Source organism: Aptenodytes patagonicus, chromosome 2 (genome assembly GCF_965638725.1).
Source record: "Aptenodytes patagonicus chromosome 2, bAptPat1.pri.cur, whole genome shotgun sequence".
In the NCBI taxonomy this organism is placed as follows: Eukaryota; Metazoa; Chordata; class Aves; order Sphenisciformes; family Spheniscidae; genus Aptenodytes; species Aptenodytes patagonicus.
Window position 1 is genome coordinate 149,182,380 of NC_134950.1, and position 25,988 is coordinate 149,208,367.

At 38.5% G+C, this 25,988-nt stretch overlaps 1 protein-coding gene across 1 annotated transcript; it reads right to left on the reverse strand.

The window, feature by feature from the left end:
* Nucleotides 1–238: 238 nt before the first annotated feature.
* On the reverse strand, nucleotides 239–18,270 carry HACD1 (3-hydroxyacyl-CoA dehydratase 1). Its single transcript, XM_076331635.1, has 7 exons — nucleotides 18,084–18,270; nucleotides 13,930–14,047; nucleotides 12,673–12,691; nucleotides 12,503–12,591; nucleotides 9,696–9,817; nucleotides 7,225–7,403; nucleotides 239–5,728 (listed from the first exon to the last, which is right to left on the reverse strand). The coding sequence occupies exons 1-7, from the start codon at nucleotides 18,209–18,211 to the stop codon at nucleotides 5,646–5,648; spliced, it is 738 nt and encodes a 245-aa protein (XP_076187750.1). The 5' UTR covers nucleotides 18,212–18,270; the 3' UTR covers nucleotides 239–5,645.
* Nucleotides 18,271–25,988: the final 7,718 nt, after the last annotated feature.

The following is a 25,988-nucleotide window of genomic DNA, read 5'->3' on the forward strand; positions in this document are numbered from 1 at the left end:
ATATTACTACTCACACCTACCTCTTTTTTAAGGGAATATATTTTAAGAAATATAAAAAGGAAGGCTGGCTAACAGTAAATATGTTATAGGGGACCTCAAGATTAATTTGTGAAATAGTTCCAGATGAAAAAGTATAGTATTTGTAAACAGATACCAGTCTGGTGTAATACGCTGAACAGTTGTATGAGCTGACTTCTACATGCTACAAAAAAAAAAAAAAAAAAAATCAAATAGAACGTAGTTTAGAACATGTCTTTTAATTGATGATGAATTTCTACAGTGCTACAGTATTAACAATCTCTAAAACAAATATCTGAATCTATAGCTCAACAAATCTTATAATCTTTGCAAATAAATAACTTATTAAAAGTATCATATTGTGCTGTTTTCCTGTCTGTGTAAACTGCTAATGATAACGCATTTCAGAAAAAATAACAATAATGAGCAGCTGTGGTGCATTTACATTATTAAGAATCTTTAAGTACAATTCTATACATGATACACTTAGATAAATATTTCTGTACTTACACTTCTACAAAGCCATCAACTGAAAGGACAGAAAATACATTCAAGACTGAACAGAGAAGCAAGAGAGCTCTCAATAAAAAGACAACATGTTTAAGTTGATACAACATGACACAGAAAGTACTGTACATTTTAGAACTTGAAAGCCACCACCAGTTGCAGGCCTGAAATTGACAGCAAGTTCCTATGAGAGGGCTAGAGTTACCAAACATCCAGGTTCTCCAGTTTGTCTTGGTACAGCCTTAAGTTCACTTGTCAGACTTACTCATTTTTGTGACCTAAGAGTTCACAAGACAGGTCTTTCAATCTGGTAATTCATAAGGATGAATCACTGACATCTGTAAAGCCTTCAGTCCTACTGAAGGCATTCAAGACCCCTAGAACGGCATCAGTGGCGTACAGTACCAGACATTGAACCAGGAGTACCACCCACTATTAAGGTGTGCTGTCATGAAAGCAAGTTTAAGGATTTATCCTTAGCAAATATCAACCTGCCACTTTAACAGCGCTGTAAAGCTTAGTAGGCACTAACAATACTGCAACTCACTTGAGCAAGAGATCACAGAGCTTTGCAGAAACATGAGGTGTTTGTTTCTTAAACAGCCATTGTAACAAACATAGAATAAAACATTTTAATGGGCTACAGTTAATCATCTATAAAAAGTGTACGTTCAGCATTAATTTAAATTGTAAACTGGTAATAAACAATACAGTATCTCTGAGCACATTTTAAAATATACATTATGAAATAAAATTTAATTTTCAGAAAAGCTTTCAACTTCTTTGTTCAAAAACACATTTAACCAATCCTTTATAAACAACTGCAGCCAGTTTGCCTGCCTGAAAATTTTGATTTATGAAGCCCTCCTGCTTAGTGCAGAACACTTATTTGTATTAATTTTCCTTCCTTTTTTTTGTTCTAAGGCAGATTGAGTAAGAGCTGAATTCACAAAAACTGTTAATGTAGCAACTACCTTAAATTATAATTTTTTGTAATGGTTGTAATTTGTTTTCATTCTAGTTTATTTACTAATCATATAAATATCCAAACATCCACTAAAGTAAGCTACTGTGAAGAGTACAAGTACCACAGTCAGAGCAGTAGCTAGACCTAGATTTAAAATGCACGTTTCCTTCTGGATAAGAAAAGGTAGGTTTCCTCTGGTCACAGAAAAGGTCTCCATGCACCTCCCTGTTAACTACTCATTGCAATCTGTCCATTAACATGAACCTGGCTAAATGTTATGTTCAATGGGAATTAGAAGCAGCGCACTGCACCATTTCTCCAAGGCTGTTAATTTTGACCTATACAATTGAGAGCAGTGTGGCATAGCTATCTTGGCATACCAGTATTTCAAGAAATATAGGCTTATTGATAGTAATAAGATAGCTGGGCGGAGCGGAAAAGCCCTTTCTGTTACACACCCTTTGTGCACAGAGATCCTCCCAGCTGATCTCATGAGCTCCCTACACAGAAGGTATAAGAGCACATTGAGCTCTCAGAGAAATGACGCCTATCAACTACTGTTTACAATGGCCTCAGTGACCCTCCTGGCAGCTAATGTGGAAGATGCAATTTCTCACCATCATATTCCTTTGTACTGCCCATGCCCTGAGGCCAGGATCTGGCCTCTAGACATTCCGGGCAGAGCTGTGAAACAAGGTGATTCACCCAATCTGTCCCAGAACAGCCCTTCCCAGTGGGAACAGTGTGTGAGTGTTGGGGGGAACCTCAAGAAATCCAACTGCTTTCAGCTGGAGTTTATAAAAAGGACGGTGTGTTTATGTTACTACCAATAGTAGGAAATGTCGCCTGATGAATAGGAATCTCCTTCCAAATGCCTATTCCTATGTATTGTCATTAAAAAAGCTCCATAAGGTCATACTCTATATTAATACATTCCAGAAGGCATATATATCATAAGTAAGAAAACACCTTTATACAAACAATTTGTTAAAGACTACATCAAACCATTAAAGACACTGATGTTTGAATACATTCCTAATCTTTCAGAAACAGGAGGATTTCAATGCTTTAGAAAACTAGGAATATTGCAGAGAGGAAGACAAAAAAGACAGGTGTCAAAAAGAAGTTGGAAAGAGAGCACCATATGAAAATCATACTTAATTTTTTATGTCCATTTAACAAGCTAATTAAGTGTTTCATGATGTTATACTGAAGTTTAAGTAAGCTACCTAGGATAAAATCCTGGCCCATCTGAAGTCAATGGTAAGAGGATTTTACCTGCAATGCTCACTATCTTTGAGAAGATATTAAAACAAAAGGTATACACTGAGGCTTCAGTGAAAGGCTTCAATCAAAAAAGAAGAGGAAGAAAAGAACGTTACTTGGTTTTTTTAAAGTACATGCCATGTAAACTAATCTACATGGCAATCTCTCTGGTCTATCAAAGATTGAATGCAATACTGTAAGTCATTTTTAGCTTTATTTTTATTCATTTATCATTTAGCAAGACTCTTCTGTAGCTGTAAATCACTTTTAAAACTGTATCATTACCTTGTACACTGTTGCTTTATGAAAGTGCAAACCCAGGATTTTAGCAAACAGTGCTGTGTTTTTTCATGTCACATGTACAAAAGGATATAAAAATAGCTCCTTGACTGACATATGGTAATATTATTAAGCCACAATGAAAATAAATATAATACAGCATTATAGCACAGGTATTCCTTTTGTTACAGGAATAGTATCTGTGGGATACACTCATCCGATCAAGGCTTTCAAAATCACATCCTTAAAGTACGCAATGCATTTTCAATGAATTGATAGCTATGGTCTTCAGTGAGCTGCCCTGACAGTAAAAAAAGAGACATGAACTTAATCTAATCTTAAGTTACTCATATTTTATCACACCCTTCTGCTTGCTAACTGAGAAATACTTCTAAAAACTGCCATGATGTTCCTCGTGGATCAAAAAGCAAGTGAACTTTATAAAACAGTACTCTAAGAACTTTGGACAAATACAAGTGCTAGTCTGAACATGTGTAACACAACTATTTTGTGATTCAGTGGTGTAAATGTAGTTTATATTTTAAACTTCTAATAATTTTAGCTGCATATAAAACGGAGAAGTAATAAGTTAAATTATAGCACCTTGCATGAAATTTGTTCTAAAAAATACAAAGATTACACCTTTTAAAATTGTAAGAAATACAACTATTCTATCTCAAGTCCACTATGCACCTGTCATTTAAAAGGAAACTAATTTACATGTAATGAAGACATGCACAAATATCACAAATTTAAGGCACAAAATGGAATTTGAAAGTTAGGGATGTAGTAAATCCTTGCTTTTTCATCAAATTACCTGATACACCAGAAAAAGGTGTATCTACAATTTTCAAAAAAGCTGTATTATCATCGAATCATTGAAGCTAAAAATGGAAACAGCCTATTCAAGTATGTAGTTCAAACTCTCGCCAAAGGAAGATTATTTTCCACTATTGCACTACATCTAACTTAAAACCTTCCAAGAACTTGTATGCATTGATAAGCACTACTGTGTCATTCCATAACCTAACTGATCTCATCGGTAGGATCTTTCTCCTGATATTCACTGGATATTTGCCTTGTTTCAAATGTATATAATCCCACCTTTATACTTAGAAAGCCTCTTCCTTTACATGTATTTGTCACATAACAAAAAATTATACATACTTAGCAACTCAATCTTTCCGACTTATTTCTCACTTCAACTAATTTTGTTACTGTTCTCTGACTTCAGAAGATTGACCCAATTCCTCACCCCTGAGATACCCAAAATATAAGACTGTACTCCAGAAATGACCTCAGCAATCACAAGGAGTATTCTGATTTCCAGCTGCCTGATGCAGCTCTTCTGCATATATACTCTTCTTTTGACATTAGTGATGCCAGAAGCAACTTTGTTGCCTACATTATCAAGGCTTCTTACTACATTATTACATTTCAATCTTCTCTCTCTCTCTCACTAAGTACCCAAGTTTCCTCAAATGCATTACCTTTTCTCTGAGTCTCTTAGGCTGCGTCTAATTCTTGTCTACGTTTAATCCATCTGTTGGACCTCTCCCACTCAGGTATCATATAGTGTAATATCATCTGTAACTTTTATTAATATACTGCAGATCCCTCTTGCAGATTATTGAAGACATTAAGTAGAATTAGGTCAACACAGTATAAACAATTAATGGGGAGGGAGCAATTAAGATTGCACAATGGGATGATTCAAAGCACAATTTATATTTTAAGACTCTATTTCAAATATATTTTATCCCACTTAGCTATTTATAAGAAGTTAAATATCTCACTATAGCTACAGTTTCTAAATGCAGTATCATAATTTTTCTGCATACATAATTAAACATAGAATAAGAAACATGCTGACAATCAGTCTTCCTCTGCAAACGAGTCCCATTCCAGCCACTCATCAGAGAAAGGTAGGCACATCAAGTCTACTCCTCAGCACAAACTTTTAACCAGTTAATATTATATCTATTATTCTACGTATCTTTAAAATTACAAATGAAAATACAGAGAGATCTAAATTTGCACTGACAATCAAGAATCCAGCTCCTTTCAAAAGTCCTTCTGGAATTCTCCAGTGTGATCCTGTAATTCAAAGAATGTTGAACAACATGCTAACAGTACTTATAACTGGAAAGGTAGTATTTAATATAAATCTTAAATAACATTTAAGCCACCTAGTCTATGAAAAACATCATTACCTAATTTATGCTCTGTTTTCCAGAAGACTCGCTTTCAGTACAACTTATCAACTCTCCTTCTGTTCTTGATGATGACTACAGGTCATAATAGAACTTTCAGAATAGAAAGCACAGTAGCCAACTATTCCAATTCTTAAAGCTATTTGTCAGCCTACTGAAAATAAGAAAACAATTTGCCTGAAGAAATGAACAATTAAAAATCAAAGTGAAACCAAGGATGAAAAGGTAAGTCTGAAGATATATTAGTTGTAAAAATAATACAGTCCATGCTATTTTATGCACAGTTGTTTATTCTTGTTCCATGTTTTAAAACTTGGACTCAGAAAAATCACAGGAAGTTTTCTTTTTTTACCCTCTTTTTTTCCATTAGAAGCACCATAGTCACACGGCTTGATTCAATCGTCCTTTTCCACAATCACTTCTCCGTGAAGCACCCTTCTTCTCTGCCGCAACATGTGGAAGTAGAGTTGTGGAAATACTTGATCGAAGCATAAAAGAGAGCAAATTAGATGAAAAAAAATCAACAGATCACATAATGGAAAAATACAACTTTGCAGAATGATGAACTGAGGAAAAATTATGGCGCACAGTGCTGCAGTTCGTTAAGGTAAATAATAGCAAGTCATGAATGTTGCAGTGAATTACAAAACAGTAATTACTCAAAAGTCAGACAAGGCCCCCTGGATGTGTACCCTGTGTTTAAGGAACTTCCTTCCCTCCAACACTTTCTTTGTATAAACAGGATTTAACCACTTTCCGGCAGCGCCTGAAGTCTTCAAATTTGTGCTAAGGTAAGCATGTTTGAATTAAGACCTTGAGGAGGATACAAATTTACCCTACTTGTTCAAATTTGAAGTGAGGAGCTCCCTCTCTCCTGGCCCTCTGAGATTTATTGTATTACTGCCCTGCTGATACATTTGATCCTTATATTTAACGGATAGAAAATTGGATTTATTCCTGAAGCATTAAGTTATATAAACAATTGTAAAACTGTTAGTAAGTTACGATGGCTTAGGACATTTTTTACTCATATAAATCTCCCCTCGTTGGCCTTCATGATTTCTTGTGACAAAAAATTTCACAGTGTGTGTGCATACTGTGAAAGTCTATGTTTAAGGTCAACTTCTTAAAGGAATACCTTTTATGAATGCAGATCACAGACCCTTTTAACATCAGTTTTCCTGCTTCTCAATGCCTCTCCCTAATCTCTTGCCTTGTTTCTAGCCTCATTGTCCAGACTATCTAAAATATTCTATTTGCCTAGTTTGGTCTATCCCCATTCATGGTGCTATATCTGAATCAGGTTGCTTTCTCCTTGTCTACACTGCTTAGGTACCAGTGGAAATAACACTGGAAGTGCAAGAGAGAGAGTCTCTCTAAGTTTAGCTCTAGTTAGCCAATTGATCTGTGGCTTCTGGTATCCAGAAGTACAAGGACAATCTGATTAAACCAAGGACTGAAGTATGTCCAGAGAGGTTTGGGGGGGGGGGATTTCTGTGAAAATGAAATCTTGGAGAATATTGCCTCAAGTTTTTCCCGAGCATGCTCAAATGGTGATTTTCAGAGGTGACACGTAAATGGATATTAATAGCAATAAAAACAAGGCAAATCTCTGGCACAACTTGCAGGACAATTTTTAAGCCGTGGCTTCAAAGTGGCAGAGGCACTAGAAATTCTCAGCGACACAGTTACAGACATTTCTGTGTGTAAGCAAATAGGTTTTTTACTTTGTCCAAGTCTTAGAAATGCTTTTAGCATTTTCACTGAAGTTTTTAAGACAGCTTATGTTCTGAGGCAGATAACAGGATGGAAAATTTCAGTCTAACCAATTAAAGCACAGCAAAGCTTGGAACAATAGAAAACAGATTTTTATAGTAGAAAGTGTTCAGTAAATTTAACTACACGCAGTGTTTCCAGCCTTGCTGATAATTGATTATTATGCTGTTAGCGTTACTACAGTTAAGTAATACTTACATGGCACATAGGAGAACATGACAATAATAAGGAAGTAATAATAGTCAAAGGAGACGTTATATTTGTTGGGAAGTCTCAGTGAAAAGATTCCTGTTTTCTTCACATAGGGTAAAGCAGCATATATGGTTAGCAGTTCACCTGCAACTCCAGCAGGATACAAAATGATAAAAAAGTTGTATCTGCATTAAAAAAAAACCCTTGTGAGAAACACCCCATGAATTTAAAATTTCCTCTTACTATTATTAGTGGCACAGCAATGTATTACGGTAGCTTCTGCACCAAAATCAAGGACCACATTCTGACTTGGCACAGAATACCAGTTTCAGTTACTTTGGATAGTGTTGCTTAGGTTTACAGAGAATGCATTCCTCAGTCCTTTTATTTAAAAACAGTGAAGTATCAGAATGTTTGTATGTCTTTCTAATCCTAAAGAGTAAAAAATCTGCAAATTTGTAGTCTCCAATAATGTCTTTTTTTTAAACTTACTGATCTTGCTCCTGTTGTCACTGACAGGATTCAGACCAGGACTGGATCCCAAATTCAGATGATCCTACACATCTTTGTCACAGTGCACACACACTGGGTCAACTCTGTATTATAATTTCTTTGAAAATAATGAAAACATTGAAAAACATCAGAAACCTGTTTTACCCACTGCCACATGGGAAATCCAAATAATACTACATTTACCACTAATGGAAATGGAAATAAAAGATCAAAGAAAATGAAAGTGCCAGAAACTTATCAGATCCATTTTAAAATGGGAAGAAGATGTTCAAATAAAAGGCGAAGGCATTCAGTTTAAAGAAAATGTGGTTTGAATGCCATAGGCCACATAGGTGGTGACAAAACGAAAAATGTAGTCAGTAGGGTTTGTGCTGTCCTCACGCATAATGCACCATGGAGATGCAGTTTCTCCTAAGGAACAGCTCTCGAGTTCATGCAGGGAACAGCAATGAGAGCTGTCGCACAGAGAGAAAGGTACAGTGTGCGCTCCATGAGCAAAAGAGATGAGATCCAAAACAGCAGCAACCAAACATGAAACCCTCCTTGAGCAAATGGGCTTAGAGGACTCACAGGTCAGAGAACAGATTAGGGGAAGTATAAGAAGGAACTGATGCCATGACCTACACACAGTTTGTCTCTATGCAGTGAAAAAAAACTGAAGTAAAAATTCTGAACTAAAAGTTAGAGCATACCTATTCCATTAACAATGGACAGGGAAATCTTTTACAATTATAAGCTAAAGATCAGAAATTTCCAACTCCCTGGGAGTACTGAAATTATGCCCAGTTGTGCTGTTTGATTATCCATAAATCTTGGTGGGATATTTTGGACTCTATGAAAAGATAGCACAGTTTCAAATGTTTTGTTTATAGTACATTTCACCATATATCTCTGCTGTGAGAATGTCAGTTTTCCCTATTGTCTATTATAAGGAAACAAAAATTCTGTCATTCAAGATACACTGACTTGATGGCAAAAAGTGTATCTGTCAATGTAGTACTTTCTGAATGCATTTCTCTTTCTGAAGCCCACATAAAAAATTATTAATGAAACTGTACCTGATTATTTTTAAGTTTGCCATTTAGTGTTTAAACATAACCAAGGCTACCACCTTAGGTATTAGCAAAAAGATAATGTATTATAAGAATGGACATAAATATCAGACATATCAAAGAAGTGCATTAGAAGCATCAGAACTGCATTATTTATAAAACAAAAATAAAGGAAAATAAACAAACACTCTTTTAAATAAGAGTCTCCTGTGCTGAACATAGGTAAGATATTTTCCTTCTAACAGTGTAAGTCTGTCTGTCTTACATGTATTTTTCAAATAATGACTACAGAGAATACTACTCTTCCAGTTAAGTCTCCTGATAAACATGCAGTCTCTGCAATATATCTGACCTAGTGGCCAACCTTAAGTATGCTTCAAAATCAAAGCAGTTTTGATATGGAACACACTTTTTATGTGGGCTAAACTAAGTCAATATTTAGCTTCACTACATGAATATAACCTTATAAAAGCTCTGATAAAGCAGAACTTCTCATAAAGTACTAATACACATAAGATTGAGTGACAACAACTCCCACATTTTCAAAGAACTGAAATCCACAAAGACTAGCACAGGTGCTTAATTTTGGGCATTGTATTCAAAAGCATCTTAAGGAGTCATAGTGTAAGTTAAAAGATGACTCCAAAGATAAAGAAAAAAAATTAAAGTTAAAGCAGAGTTCAAAGTGTGAGACACAGAAAGCAAAGAGCAAATCACACCCCAAAATGTCAGCTAAAATATTTTTAACATTTTAAACCAAGTAACAATGATCCCAAGTACAGAAAGCAACTGACTTGCACTCTGCTGACACATAACCAAAGCTCAAACATCTGCTCTCCTGTGTGTTAGCTCAGCATGCGTGAAACTAACATGCACAGAACCATGAGAAACTGAAGTACAAGACATCTCCACCTGGCCCATTTAATGAAGTATGGCAAATGGTTGAGCAGGTTGAATGTGTAGAAGGAATATCGAGTAATCTCTGTCACAGTCCATACGACCAGAAAAAGAATAACGCTCTCCTCATTCTGGATCTGCAGAAGTATAAAGAACCAACACTTTCTTCATCCTTAAGCTTCTTTTCTGTGCAAACTGCAACAGACTTCTGTTTAAGATATATGGAACAGAACTAACATCTTGTAAAGAAAGAAAATTTTGGCATAAAAGTGATATGCTGAAACCATTACCATGTACAGTTCTTTATCATATGTATTTACTAACATACAGACATTTTGCAAACTGAACATCTTTATCCATTATGCAAATATCAACATACAAAACCCTATAATTGAGCTAATTCCTCCTCTTCATTCTCTATCTGCATTTTCACTATGCTATCTAACTGTCTCCCTCTTTTTATTTGTGGTTGATTTATTTGTTTATTTTCTTACTCCTCAAAACAGCAAGAAGAAAACAACACAGAAGATATGTTCCTTTCATAATCAGTTTTTACCCATTCTGCATTTCACTACTCTGTCTCCTAGACTTTCTCTTACTTTTTACCTTGCTTCTTCCTCACCATGAAACTTCAGACAAAAGGAATTGCTTAGTATAATCTACTAACTGGAACTTAGTCGCAGAAGATCAAATTTGGCAGACTTCAGGGAGCTGTGAGATAGTTAAGGAGCTGGAACACAGATGGATCACTAAATGAACAGTAGTGGGAGATCAGGAGCTTTGGGTAAACTCACTCAACAATCCCGTTTAAGATTTAAGTTCTGAGTCATTAAACTGCCTCATCGGTAGGTAGCACGCCTATCTGCTGTTTCAAAACATCGGTTCTTTTTCACTCTAGGTGAACAAATAAACAAAAGTCCCCAAATACAAAGAAGGCACGTGGGGATCTATTACAAACACTACCTTCTGAGAAGAATTACATGCAAGTAATTTTCTTTTCTTTAAAAGGGGAGGAATTTTGTAATATACTTCCATGCCTGAAGGCTGAAAAGCTCCAGGGATGTCTGTGAAATAAAATAAAGTAACACAAGTTTTGTTAAAATTACAAAAAAGGGAAACCATTTTTTTTAATAAAATGCAACACGGTGACAAAGCTTAATACATCTCAAAGATGCTGAAAATGCACAACTTTGTCAAAAGTCAAGAAAAATTATAAGTGCTTATCATCTTATAAAATCGTGCCCTCAATGTGTCAGTCAAAGAAGGTGCACTTTTAGTGAAAGGATCTCACCAACATCACAAAAGGAGATATAAAAATACCACCAAACTCACAAACAAATAGCAACAACTGCAGTGCAAAGACATTCAAACAAATAAGCAAAGGGAAGACAGAAAGAATTAGGCTGTTCTTAGCCTCATGCGATTAGAGACAAACATTGATAACCCGAACTTGGACTCATGTCACCGTGCTAAATCCAAGCAGAAGAGCTTTAAATAAGTATGCAGAGAATTCCTATCTGTTGCCTTGCAAATCTCCAGCCAAGTAGAGAGATCTGGGTCTGGCTATTATCACTAACATGCCTCTCACCACCTAAAGTGGCCCTGAACATTCGTGCCTGCTAAGCAATAACAGCGTGAAATACAAACAGACATACATTCAGATGTATTTTTTTCCTGGACACAGCTTGACCTACTGTACTGAAGACAGAGGAAACAAAAGAAATGCTGGATATGCTAAAGACTTAATGCACTGCAGATAATAATAAAATGGCAAAATGCAGTGCTTTATTCCAGCATTCATGTAAACATTCAATATAAAAACCTTGATAATCTTTGAGATTTCCCTTAAGGGAAATTTGAGATTTCCCCTAAGGGAAAAATGAAAACACTTAGTTTACAAAAAAAAAAAAAAAAAAAAAGCTATTCCATGTTAAGAAAAGCGACAATAAAGGAAAAGATGCAAGTGTAGAAAACAAAACCTCAGTGAACTGACACAAAGGGATTTGACAACTGAGGCAGGTGCTATGGGATCCCATCAGCAAAAAAGCATATGCCATCTGCTGGTGAGACAGTTTAATGGCTCAGCTTTTTAAGTCTAAAGATCAGGAGCAGAGACTTAAAATCTACCACTTAATTCTTACATGCCCTTTACAGAAAGCAGACCTCAGAAACTGAACTGAATGTCCTATCTACTAGCTGTAAGCAGTCTGCTTGTTTCATTCTGCTAATGAATCACTAGACTTACAATAACCACCTACAGCCAGGCAAATAAACTATTGTCATTTATACAGGACCTTAGGCATCACTGTTGGCATGCTGGATGATTTGATATATATTTTAATGAAAACAATGCAGTATGCATGCCATCAAATGTTAATATTACCATAACATTAAAATCTTGAGAAGGTTCCTAAAATAAATCACAAAATCACAACCATGTTTATCCAGGTAAATTCCGTTTAAGACATATTTTCATTTAGATTAATTCAGTAAGTGCTAATGTAAGTTTTTGAAAGGGAACCAGTAACACTGTGGTAGATTTGCTGGTAAATAACAGTAGTCATTGATCTCACTTAGGCTGACCACAGCCGGCGCGACGCTGAAGACAGTGCTGATTCACAGCTAAGACCCAGACCCAATCTCCTAGGTAGAAGCACATAAATTCCATCCTGTAACCCCAACTTCCAAAATCGCACTCAAGCGTGTAAGTATTCCCTGTAGGAATGTCATTAATTTTTACTTTGGTCTTCCTAGTGAAACGAGAACTGTATTGATAGCTTCTCCTTAAAAACAATCAAAACACGACTTGCTCACGCACATACCTGTTTTATACTATGTGCAATGAACCACACCATGAAGATTCTTGAACTCACTTGGACCCCAGTCACAAGCACAGATGTGCGAACTATTCCTTAAAAAGAGAAACATGTTATCTCTGTTCCACAATTCATCTTTTAATTAGTTACAGGTGAAACTAAAACAAAGAACTCACCAACTGCACAGTGGACTACCTGTAAATAAAAATAAGTTAGAGGTTACTGATGTACAGTATGTTACTATCTACACTATAAACATGGCCTTTTGATATTAATATAAACCTAGGCTTAATTCTGAAGGAGAACTGGTTTTTTGTGTCCAGCTAACAGTCTTTAAAAGAAATACACGTTAGAGCACTGGCAACCAATACTGATGGGCTCAGTATCTGATCTGTGCAAACACATGAAAAAGATTTATTTTCCTAATTAATTGTATATATTACATATTTAGATACTTACAAAGCATTTATTTTTTCAACTAGTAAGCTTCCCTTCCATTATCTTACTCAAAGAAGAATTTTACAGGACAGTGTGGAGGGAGTCATATTAAGGGATGCTAAATGCACAGCAATTTTAAAATGTTCTGTATTCATTATGGATTGATAACATTATTATAATTTTGCCAATGACAGCTATGAAGCTTCAGATTTATTGTATTTTCTGGTCAGTAATGTTTAGCAAATAGAGTGCTTTTCATTATTTTGACAGATTTGAGTAGAATTACTTATTGTGAAAGTTTAATAGCATAAAAGTCTATATACAGCTGGCCACATGATTTTAATAGTTGCTTGAACTACAGATGTTGTAGGCAGATTGAGAAAAAAAGTTAAAATGTAGATAGGCACTCTTTGTTGTGCCTGAGAAAGAACTGTAAGCGCTCAATACACCCAACAGTTTCATTCCATAGATGTACCATAAACTGAGACCACTAGTGCACAGTTGGCAGAAGTCATACTATTTAAAGAATACTTTGCACAACTTGCACAGATCTTGTTGTAACGGATTATATGGGGCATGTGAATCCAGTCTGGAAATAAGCAGAAGCAGGAAAGGCACAGAAGGATAATTAGTCCAGTATAAGGAATAAGAGGGAAGCTATCATCTCTGGAGATGGAGACGAGGTATCTACTAAGCTAGAGGGTTGATCTGCTGGCTGGAATGCCTTCAGAGATTTTGCCTTTTGAGTTAAAGACTCTCAAATCAAAGCAGTTCCCAGGCAGCATTTGATTTAAAGAAATATTAGAATTAAGTTTGAAAAAATGTGTCTATTTGTTTCAACTAATCACCTTGCCCCCCAAAAATCCTTCATTAAATAATAAAGTTAAAAGGAATTTAAGTACTAATATAATGTTTTTATCTTAAATTCCGGTTAATAATGTGTTTTGCCTATGATATGCAGCATCCAGTAAAGCAAACTAATGTTTAAAATTTACCTCAAGCAAAGCAAGTGTCTGGAAAAATTTAAGCGTCCTTTGAACGCTTCTGAATAAGCCTCTATGTGTTCCTTTCTGTATATAAAACCGCACCATGGCAATACCTAATACCAGCCACCTACAAAAGAAAAAGAATGGATACATTTCAAATTAGAATTCTAAAAATATCCATCCACCATAAATAATTTAGTAGAATATTTTCTTCATGGAATATCTTTGTTCTTCACTTGTCAGTGTTCTTAGGAGATTATTAAAAATATCTTTAGGCATAGATATTATATAATATTACATAAACATTACACTCTTTTATCTCTTTACTTGGAAAAGGATAGAGAATGACTTGTTTACCTTCAGAGGATTGATTTGAATTGAGGGGACCCCCCAAAACCATGGGTCCATCAGACTTTTCACTAGCAGTGACTACGTATTTTTACTACTAAATCCCCATGCATCTTTACTGTGAATTACTGTTATTTGAAAACACGTGATGAACTTGGCACTGAAGCCACCATTTTGGGTCGCAGGTTTGTGTAAGTAAAGGACCGGAACCTATGCACATCATTTTTACATTTTTCATGGCCCCTGAACTCATAATTTTCAGAACTGACTAGTGATCTGAATGCTTCTGTTTGTGATTGTCCAACTGAAGTTACCATTATGATTCAGTTTTCAAAAGTGTTGAGAAGTCGTCTTTGAAAATCAGACTCCGAAGTGCTGAAAGATGGGTGCTCTATGCTCCTGGCTTCCAAAGGCAGGTATATTTAACTAGCACATTTGATGGTGCTGGCTAATTTTTTTGTATTTTTTTAAGGAAACTGAACAATGCTACCAACTGATAACCCTTCCAGTGTAAAAGAAAGAACGTAACAGTGTCTTTTAATCAAACTGGAACTTGATATAAAACTTAAATTGAGATCTCAAATGGAAATTGAGACTAAAAAAAAATAAACTTCTAAACTGTCGTAGATTGATCCCCACCACCCAGCCCAGACCCAGTACAATAGCCCAAGGCATGCGCCATTCCTTCCACATAATTAATCCATGTTTATATAATTAAGATTTTGAAAATAGTGTACCATATTTCCATGCTTAATGCAGAGCTATACCACATTCTTACAAACATCACACTAGCAAGATGCCTTGAAACTTCAGGTTTCAATCCACAAAGACTAAGAAAGTATAAAAATTCTTTAATATAGACTTATAGGCATAACCAGAGCTATGGATGGCTATCTTGAGAGTTAAAAATAAAAATACAGAAATTACAATAACTTCAGCTTAACTTTTTGTCTGATGATATTCGGAACAATTACTCAGTCCTTTCATTGCACACAAAGCCATAGCAAGCATGCTGTACAGCGACATGAGCTCTGGCTAAGGAAGGGCCCGAGTGACAAAGCAGAGGGGTCTGAGAAATACTCAGAGGCAGATTCGGAGAACATATAAACATTCGGAGAAATACTTATATAAAAATTTGGATAAATATTTAACAACTCTCCTGTTCTTATACTCTTCCCTAAGCGTAAGGTACTGGCTAACATTGGAAACGGGGTACGAGGAAATACCGATCTTTGGTCAGACCCGTTATGCTGTAACAGCGTGAGAGTCGCGTGGACCGTGACAGCTCTCTGTTCACCTCGGATGGCATGTACTTTCAGTATCAGCCCCTTAACAACTCTTACACATGGTGCCTACTGCTACACAGTCACTTGGCGCGGCCCATTCCAGCACTTCATGATGGCATTTCAAACTTACTTAGAGTTAGTCAGGCTTCCTCACACGGTAGGAATGATTCCTCTCCTTGATCCCTTCTACTTTAAGCCCATGCATCCCATCTGCCAGTGCTCCAAAATTTGCCCCCAAAAGTGTCACTTAGATTTTGTAACAGATTTTAAATCTGAGAGCATTAATTTGAGGTTTTCTCCCAACACTGCGGAAATGAGGAATTACTGGAATATCACTGGTAGTCCTTCACAGTAAAGCTGCCCTGTTTCTAGTGAAGTGTTTGGCAAGAATAAGGTGACAGTGAGTTTACATCCAGCTGGCAGCACAAATGGTGACAGCAACAGCTCCGTCCTAGTCCTACCCTGAGAAGACATAATAATACATCTAATCTAACAAAGCGTTTTCTGCACCTCATTCTGTAAAAAAAGGGTTGCAGAGAGAAGTAATCTTGGACTACACTCAGAAGCATAGACTGCAAATATTTTTCTTAAATAAATTTTTATTTGGACATGATTTTTTGTAGATCCATTTATTTAGTTGTCAGTGGTTTTGACTTTGGATCTTGGGAAAGCCCTTGTACTGAGTATTGCAAATCACCAGGAAATAGAAAACGCTTTCCATAATAAAAGCAGCATTTCCAGTTGGGACTTTCAGTAAGACTGAGTACTGATCTGTCATTTTAGTCCCTTAAACCTTTGTTAGAAAGGAAGATAAGCCGCAATTTTTTATTAGAATGGTTGTTAACATGCAGTTATGTATTAGTTTGTTAAAACTCTAGAAACACTTCGCTATATTGCATTGTCTGGACAAATGGACAAGTATACTGTTCTTGTTACTTATTTATCCTGTGTAGTGCCCCTGTAAAGTATTGCTCTATTTCAAATGTTTATTTTTCTCTTAAATTGTACCCGTAAAAGATTATAAGAATTTGTTCCTATTCTTATTTCTCCGTTTCCACATACAATATGAAATTTTGTGTCTTAATCCCTTTTGATGTCAATGGAAGATGGGAGAGAAGGAAGTGGTAGATACTGAATCAGCACCTAAGGTCAAAACTAATACGGTTCGATAATCTTCTACAGACATAAAAGTCAGCAGCAAGACTCAGTGTTCATTAGCAAATTCACACATGGAGCACAAGGCTGGGAATTCAATGAGGTAACATTAGCCTGCCAGCTAGAAAAAAACTACATTGAGTAAAAGCACTTTTCATATACTGCTGCTGCAATATATGAACAGACTTCAATATGTGTTCAAGATGCACAGATGCTAGTGAGAAGAAAGCCATTACGATCATATTCCTGGCTTTCTGCATCAGTGCTTGAACTCCTGCTTCAACTACAGTGTGTCAGTTTTGCTCTATGGGATTCAAATGGCAGCGAGCTCACCCACTGGTAACCAAGGTAAAATTGTTCTCGTGATGAATGTCAGCCTGGAAGTTATGAAATTGTTCGTTCTTGGTTTTCTTTTAAGCATGTGCAAATTAATAGGGTGTTGGGGTTTTTTTCCCAAGAGTTAGCGCACAGGACAAATTTTCAAAGAAGCGAAAATACGTGCTTCAAGCATTAACAACATAAACCTGAATGCTCTTATGATCTGTTATTCAAAATAAATACCTACTCTCCTCAAAGCAAAGCATCGCAGCATGGAGCACTAGCTCAAACGAGCCCCTTGGGTTATTACAGCTCTCTCCCCCTCCACCCACCCCCTGCTCATCACTAAATGCCCGCTGGCGCTGAGGAGGACCACGCTCGGCTTTGGAAATTTCTACCTCGCAGGGAGCCGGTGCGAGCTCTGCTCGTTTAGATCCAGGGCTCACGGACCTGAACGAGCTACCCCACACGGTAACCCGGGGCGTGAGCTCACAAAGCCAGACGCAGGCGGGAACCGCCGCCCGGGACAGCTCGCCCCGAGCCCCCAGCGGCCCCTCAGCGCCCGAGACCGCCGCCCCGAAACCCCCGGCGGCACCGAGGGGCGCTTTCGCCTCTCCGCGGCCGGCCGGCAGCCGCCTCCCGGCGAGGCGCGGGAGGCCGCGGCGTTGCGGGGGCTGGCCCGGAGGCGGGCGGCGGTGGAGCGGTGGTGGAGGCGGCTGTGCCGAGGGACGCGGCCTGCGCGGCACCCCCGCCCGGCATTCCTGTCCCGGCTATACTTAACCTCTGCGGCGGGCTCGGGGTGACGCGCTGGCGGCTGGCAGCGCTGCACCGTATTAGGCAATGCCCGGCAGGCAAGGGCTAGCCCCGCTCCCGGCGGCTCCCCTGCGCCCCCGGCTCGCACACCCAGCTACCCCCCCGGCTACGCCAGCCCGCCGGCTTCCCGGACCCCGCCTCGCCTGGGCCGAGCTGCTCCCGGCTCCCGCCGCTCCGCGCTGCGGCTCCGCGCCCCGCTGAGGCGCCGCGCTGCCGGCCCACGGCGTGCCCGCGCCCGCTTACCCCGCGGTCATGGTGACATTGTAGAAGATGAGCCAGGCCGTGGCCAGGGCGCCCAGCCTCCTCTTCTTGCCATTCTCCTTCTCCTCCACCGCGCCGTTGCCGCCTCCGTCTTCCTCGCTGGACGCCATGGTTCCCCCCGGCCAGGGAGCAAGAGGCGCACACCCGCGGGGAGGAGGGGCTCCCTCCGCGGCGGGGCTGAGGCCGCGCTGGCAGCCGGACCTCGCGCTGTCTCTCACCCCATCCGTCTTCCTCGAGGGCCGCTGCCCGCCGCCAGCTGCTCACATGGCGCTGCGCGCTCCTCCCTCCTCCTCGCAGGGGCTCCCCGGGGCACGCCAGACCCTCCGGGGGCGGCGCGGCCAGGCCCCCAGGCGGGCAGGGCCGCGGCCCCCGGGCGGGGCGGGTGAGCTTGGCGGCGGCCCGCACGGGGGTCCCCGGGCGGGCAGGGCCCCAGCCCTCGCACGCAGCCCCCGGGCGTCACACCGCTGTCCCCTCCCGTGTGAAGAAGCTGCCTGTGGGTTGGTACCGCGTCTCCAGCCTTGCCGGTGACCGTCTGGCAAAAGCCGCGGGCGTAGCCCACCCCAACAAAAGTGATGAAAATACCATAGTTCTTGAAAACACAGAAATGTGTGTCTGAGATTGAACAACTGGGAGCCCAGTCAGAGACCGACTGGTGGCAATATGCCCAGAGGATCCCGCCTCAGAGGCCCAACAGCCACTGCTGGGGTGACCACAGGGAGAGGACACCTTCCAGTCTGGTAGGTCTCAATAAATACCACCCTCAATACACAAGGAAGACTAAGGCCCACACCTGAGAAGGGGGGAAAATGTCTTCCTAGGGCCTGAAGAGAACCCAGCTGGCAGACTGAGGGATGGCATTTGAATATTCATGTTGTCTTAAACTGTAGGCCTGCTCCCTGCGCACACACACAGGGAAGCAAAGCCAGTACAGGGAGCATTGCTGGGACTCGCTCTGGACGGGGGAGCAGCCTCAGCCTGAGCTATATTAGTGTGACATGGCCCTACGGAGATGCATCTGCCATCCCGACACCTGTCTCAGCCTGTGCCTGCCGGGGGATGCCGTTCACTACTTTGGGCAGCATACATGAAGCCTCAGGCTCCTCATTTCCAAAGCATGGTGACCATGGCCACTCTGTCCAAACACTTTGAACACAGGCATATACAGAGGAATTCCAAAAGTGGGTCAGGATATATCTTTGAAATGCTACTTTGTCAGTCCTAAAAGATTTCAAGAGTCCAAGTCTACCTCCTTTAGGACGTGATAGGTCATCTCAATGTTTAAAACACCTAAGTGGTCTCAGTTCCCAGGCCTTCAGATAAAAATTAGTAGATGTGCCATACAAAAACTCGGTCTCTCTCCCTCTCCTCACCAAAGCACACAAGCAGATGTTCAGCTCTCAGCCTCAAAATACACGCCCACTGGCAACAGCAAATGTGTAACGTGCATGCAAAATGAGTAGTTGGCAAAACAGCACCATGTATGTGCTAGTAAGATCATAGTAAGTACCCATATTATATAGGCACAGGCACTTTCCATGTTCAAGTAGTCATAAATAGAACCCGATTTGGGAATCCTATAGTTAAAAAATATAGGTAGAAGAATTTACACACAGGATTGAACAACCTAGTTCAGAAGTTTTTGCCATCCTTATGCTTCAGAGGAAAGTGCAAGAAACTATGTAGTGGGCAAATACGGGATAATCTGAGCCTAAATTTCACCTTAATGTAACAGTTACAAGTTGGTTTAAACTAGCTTTCCAAAACACTTTCTATATTTTCTATTTTAATTCTGGGTATTCCTGCTACCTTACTCACACTTTTTTTCCCCCCAAATTTCAATCCTCTCTTCAAACCTTCCTACCTTCTTGGCTTTGACAAAAACCACATAGTATGTGAAAAATGTTTTTTGTCTCATTTGAATTTGCCAACTTATGACTTCATTAACTGATGAAGGCTTTCTGATTTTAAATTATGATACACAGAGGAAGGCATGACCTGATCCCAATTCTTAATATTAGTTGTGATTTTTTAATACTTTTAGCTATCATTTGCCATTTCTCTCTTGAGATTTTTCCACAGCAGATTTGAGGGAACAAATCCTGCTTGCTTTCTGAAGTAAACCTTTTCCATTTTTAAATTGCTCCTTGGATGTTTTCCATGCTTTTGCACAGAATCTTTTGAAATTTGATAAGCAGTGTCTGATATATTCTCATTAGAATTCTGTATTATTTTCCTTCCCACTATTTATTTGCTCAAACTTATTGATTTTGGATGCACAAATTATCTGTAATGATGACCAGGTTTGACTTGAGTTGATTTAGTCAATTAAGAACTTACTAGTGAGGATAAGTAGCTCAATGTTTTTGTTCTAATATTGTGGTTTTCATTTGTGAGCATACAATTTCTCTTGCTATCACACTACCCATTCACCCAATTGATAAGAAATTTCTGAATATCCTCATAATCCTTTTTGGATTTGAATAAACTAAACATTTTGTGTCTTTGCAAGTTTTGCCATCCCACACTTGTCTGTGTTTCCCGGCCATTTATGAACGTGTTCAGCACAAAACTTATCACAGAACTGTCATAAACACCCCACTGATTTCTTTCTGCCATAATAAAGAAAACTTGCTCTTTGTTTCCATTTCCCATGTTTTGATCCATGGAGATGTTTCGCTCCTTAATCTGTAACTACTTCATACCCTTGGTAGTTCCTGTGTGACAACTTTTCAGCAGAGTTTTCAAAATGTGTTTGTTGTGTTAATATTTTTTTTTAATCTGTTTTTGTAATAACATGTTCCAGGAATTGCAATAAATTAGTTGAAATATAATTTCCTTTTCAAAAGTTTTCTATTGTTATTCTTTTAATCATGATTTCTGTCAATTTACCGTGTATATATTTATGGTTTACTAGTCTGTATTTTCTGAACCACTAGAAGATCCTTTATTTAAATTTGACAAAATGTCAGCTATTTTCAAAGCATTAAGTACAGTATCTGTGCTTAATTAGAAATGCTGTACTTTTATAGTGCCAAAATTATTTCATCTAATATTTCAACTTTGGCTAGCACCTTTTGGCCCAAAAAATCTCAAAATGATTCATAAGACAGATTTTGTCTACATACAGAAATGTAATCAATGGAACTGAATAGGCTTATACATTAATTGCATTATCTAAATCAGCTTTTTAAATCAATTATGACTGGCTTATCAACTTAGCTCAACTTTGCTGTTATTCAAGTACAGTCTGAAATCAAACTTCCTAATAAATTTTAAGATGGTCAGATCAAGGTCTTTTGTCTTGTAGGTGAGGTCATCATTATGTTTCGTATTCATTCTCAACTTTCACAGGCAGTTCTCCTTTATTCACTCTAGTTCCAAACCATCAACATTGCTATACTGTTATTACAAAAATGAATGGTTTTCCTGGCCTTCTTCATGATTGCTATTATCAATGTATATTTATCTTCTGGGTTCCTATTGCACAAGTAGATATTCAATACCTTATAAAGCTGAATGGGTTTTATTTCCAATCTGTTTCCAGAAATACAAGGTGAAGCTTTTATGAGAATTATTTTCTCATGCAGTGTTCTATAATGATTTCTTTTGTTACAGAATTTACCTCTCCAATATGGGAACATTTCTATGAAATGAAAAGTTGTGCTCTGAAAATACTATAATGACTTATCGGCTCCACTATCACAGGGGAAGGTCATCTACTATGAAACGCTGCAAGAATTACTTAGTATGAGCCCTGCAGGATCATGGGATTACCTTTATACTTCAGAATATTAAATGCCAGATGATAACTTAAAATTCTGAGGAAGGAGAATTTGTTAAAAAAATTAACAACTGAAATTCTGCTTGTCCTTCTGCCCTGTCTTCACTTAATGTTCCCAACACACCTTGCAAGAACAAAGTGTCTAGACAACACACATATATCGTACTTGCACACTATTTTAGGTTTATGGTATGTAGTAATCAGTGAGATATTCAAGGATAAATGCAAGAAAAAAGAATTTAACTATGTCTAAATTGAACAACACAGTGTTTACGCACTTTTTATTTATTCATCCGGGTGTGTATGTCTATTATTTTATTTACTACTCTAGGAATAGGACGGAAGATGCTTTCAAAAGACATGGTGTAGAATGGATTCTGTAAATCTTGTGAGAAGACCTAGAAGATGTCTTTGTATTTGGCACATCTGAAGCAGTTGGAGTTTTGCACTGCTACTGCAAGATAAATGGTTCATTTTAAGCCTCTGACTGTACAATTCAGTAGCCAGCGAAGGAAAACAGGCGTCATGAACATAGGCTGAAGTGGAAGTTTATATTTCTGTTATAAAAATACAAAAATTCTGGTGTGAACATTTAGAAGTCTTTGTATGAAAACTATTGATTCTATATATCTGAAAAGCACTGGTATATTTATTTTATATTCTGAAAAGCACCAGTTTGAGATGCCCTTGTGTATTGTTCTATTTAATCCTCTTCAGAAACAAAACTGTAACCCAAACTGCAATGTTGAAGGACACACATGTGTTAAAGGGAGATGACTACCCTGCTCATCTGAGTTTGGGTTATCCAAACTCAGTGTACTTTTTGCTATAATAGACTAATTGGATTCTGTACAATAATTATTTTCTTTATGGGATATTTTGGGCTGTACCACTGTTTAACTATCCTGACATTTTGTTGCATTGCTAGGCTTGGATAGATTTATGTACAAACCAGTCCCACAGACCGTAATCTGTGCAGTCGGCACCCTTGCACACTACGTAGACTGGCTGTATCAAGAAGCTAACTCCACTCTAATGTTCTAATTATATAGATATACATATAAAATGCTCAAAACTTAAAATTAGTACCATTAACTTCAATGGTACTGTTCACGTGAGTAAAATAAAGTACATGTTGAAAATTAACTGCTAGCATAAGTAAGATATTCTCAAATTCCCTTCCCTATATTATGCAATAAATGTAATATTTTTCTTAAATAAAGAAGCTTTGCTACCTTGCCAACAGATATCAGGCAGATTTTTCACAGGGTTTCCCAAAACACACTTCAATAATATTAAAAATACCTTCTGATTCTCAGTGTATATTTCAATCGTAACTTGCTTATGTGACACTACAATCTCTATACAGGAGACTGCTTCCATTATTAGTTTCAAAGCACACACAATCTTTGCTTGTTATTTAGTTTTATTTCAAGCCTTGCGTTAAAAAAGGCTCTTTATCAAGGGAGTAATGTTCCAATCTAAATCCCATTATGGTCAGTGGAAGTATTTCTATTTTCCTTCTTAGAGGAGTGGTGGAGAATGAAAAGGTTAATTTTAACCTCATCATTGGTTGAAAACTGGTCTGAGTTACCAGCAAGCAAAAGTGACCGTATTGGGTGTAGTCAGTTTGGCCACACTGAGAACAGGTGTTCGTGCCAAAAAAAGCACTAGGACAAGTGGTTCTCCATGGCAGTGTCAGGAAGCTGGCACAGAGTGATGCTCCTGCCAGCATCCCCAGGGACCAGTCCAGGCACCCAGAGGTCCCAGCAGCTCCCAGATTATCTGCTTCTTACAGGTATATCACTGTACATCACTACAAGCTTACTAAAGCAAATAGTATAAACACATTTTTGTGTTTGACTTTGGTGAACTTCTTATTATCCAAAATCGTTTAACAAAACTGCAGTGTAAACATATGAAATATTACTTCATGTGAGCTGGTTTGCAAGTACTGCTTTGAATACAGAAAAGTTGAGGAAGATACAAACCCTTGTTTCTGGCATCTATATGTGCAAATATTAACTAGAAAGTTGCATGTTACAATTTTTAATGTGGTCAGGGCAAACTGAATTGTTTTATAAAGTTTATTATTTGAATACTTGCGTAGTTCTAAAGTCACAGGGATTTGAGGGAACTCCAGCTATAGGCTTCATATATTCCTACTTGCATACTTCATAAATATTAAGGCCAAAAAAGACAATTAAATAATTTTAGCCTGACTTCTTGTATAACAGAGGACACCAGACTTACTGTTTTGATATGTTTCATATATTCTCTTTATATAAAGAAACAGATAAGAATACCATAAGTAAGCCCTGCAACTTGGACACTTGCAAAATATTAGGACATGTACAATAAAATTATAGACAGGGAGTAAATCACTGTAGTCCAGTACTTAGAACATTTACGTGTGGCCTGTGACTGCGATAATTTTTGTCTTAATCTTATCATTGTATTGTTCTGCATTACAGCATCTGGTATGCCATCCAAAACATGTTGTACCTGTCCTGTCAAAGACAAAAGCTGTGATTAAATGGACTGCTGGCACTTTCTCTATTCTGAACCTTCCGCTTTTCCTTTGATTTTCTTTTCTGCCCAGCTTCCAGTTCTGAAAGCAATGTACACAGTGGACTATAACGAAAATGCAGTTAAAATAGAGGTCAGTGTGACTGATCCCTGAGACAACCGTTGGTCTTCATATCTGTCTCCTTGCTCAAAGTGCACTGGCCTGACTTTTTCCTGGAGTTGTATACCTTATCTTTACAGCGCAGCAACTAGCAAACTAATATGTGCTAAAATAAATGGGGATGCCAAGTATAATACTCCTCCAGTAAACTGGAACTGCAGCGGACTTATCCTCCATGGCCATAATGTTTTTGTCTTCCTCTAAAAAATACGCTTGTCTAATGCAGATGTGTGTCAGTTGAGTGATTGTAAAAAATATTAGAACTTCTCTAGCAGATTGTCATTTATAAGTTGCTGTTCCTAAGTACCCTTTCCTACTGGAAGACTATAGGGAAATGATTTATTGTCTATCATCAGAATCCAGAACTAACCTTGGTAAGGATAAACCCTTGTCATAATTTAAAAAATAAGTAATAAATTATATAAACAAACAACAAAATTAAACAGTTACTTAAGCAAATTCAGAAGTATGTCACATCTTTAAAATCCAGGAAGCGAGCTGCACTGGCAATTAACTGAATACATACCTTTATCACTTAGCAGTATCTGAACAACAGTACTATATAAAAAATGAAGCGTGCAAAGAAAGAATTGTCCGTACCAATCATCTCAGACTGTTTACTTTGGACAGAAGTAGCACATATTTTTAAAAAACACTCTACCTAAAACTTGCTATAAGGCTGTCTGGAGACAAGTCCTAAGTCAGAGAACTGCTGGGCAGATAAGCTCCTCTGTGAAATCAATGGAGTCAGACTGTTGCAGAGGCCATCTTCGGAAGGAGGTCTGAAATAGAACAGATGAATAATCCCCTGGACATGCCCGTTTTTCTTGATCCAGTCTGGTGAAGTACAGTCCCCAGCCATGCCTTCCCACCTCTTCCCTTGCCTGGGATCTAATTGCAAGGTGAGTCAGATGAGTGACATGATCCAACAGCGAACTTTCCGCAGTGAGGTAGTTTTCGTCTGGATCAGCTGATTGTGCAGCCACAAATGAATTGGATCAAATTCCAAATGTAATGCGAGAAATGTGGTGGCAGCACATAGTTGTGGGCACAGGGAGTGCAGTGTTGCTACATTCTTTATCAGCTGTAGTTACCCTGAAATTAGATGCAATTTGAGACTGTACCTTTGAACTGGATTCCTTACTTTTAGATAGCTAACTTAGGCAGCATGAGTCCCATTTCAAATGCAGTAGGAAATAATACAACCATTTTGAACTACATCCGCCAAAGGAAGCTTAACACACCTTTTTTTAATAGCATACTCATTATAGTACTCACACATAAGGTGGAAAAGCTGGTTTCCGTAGCCATCTGTGCCCGAGAGGGCGAACCTCACGCTTCGTGGAAGAGTGCTCTAACCACCACCAATTGCTGTGCCATGGAAGAATGCCAGAGCCATGGGACAGGGAAAAGAGGG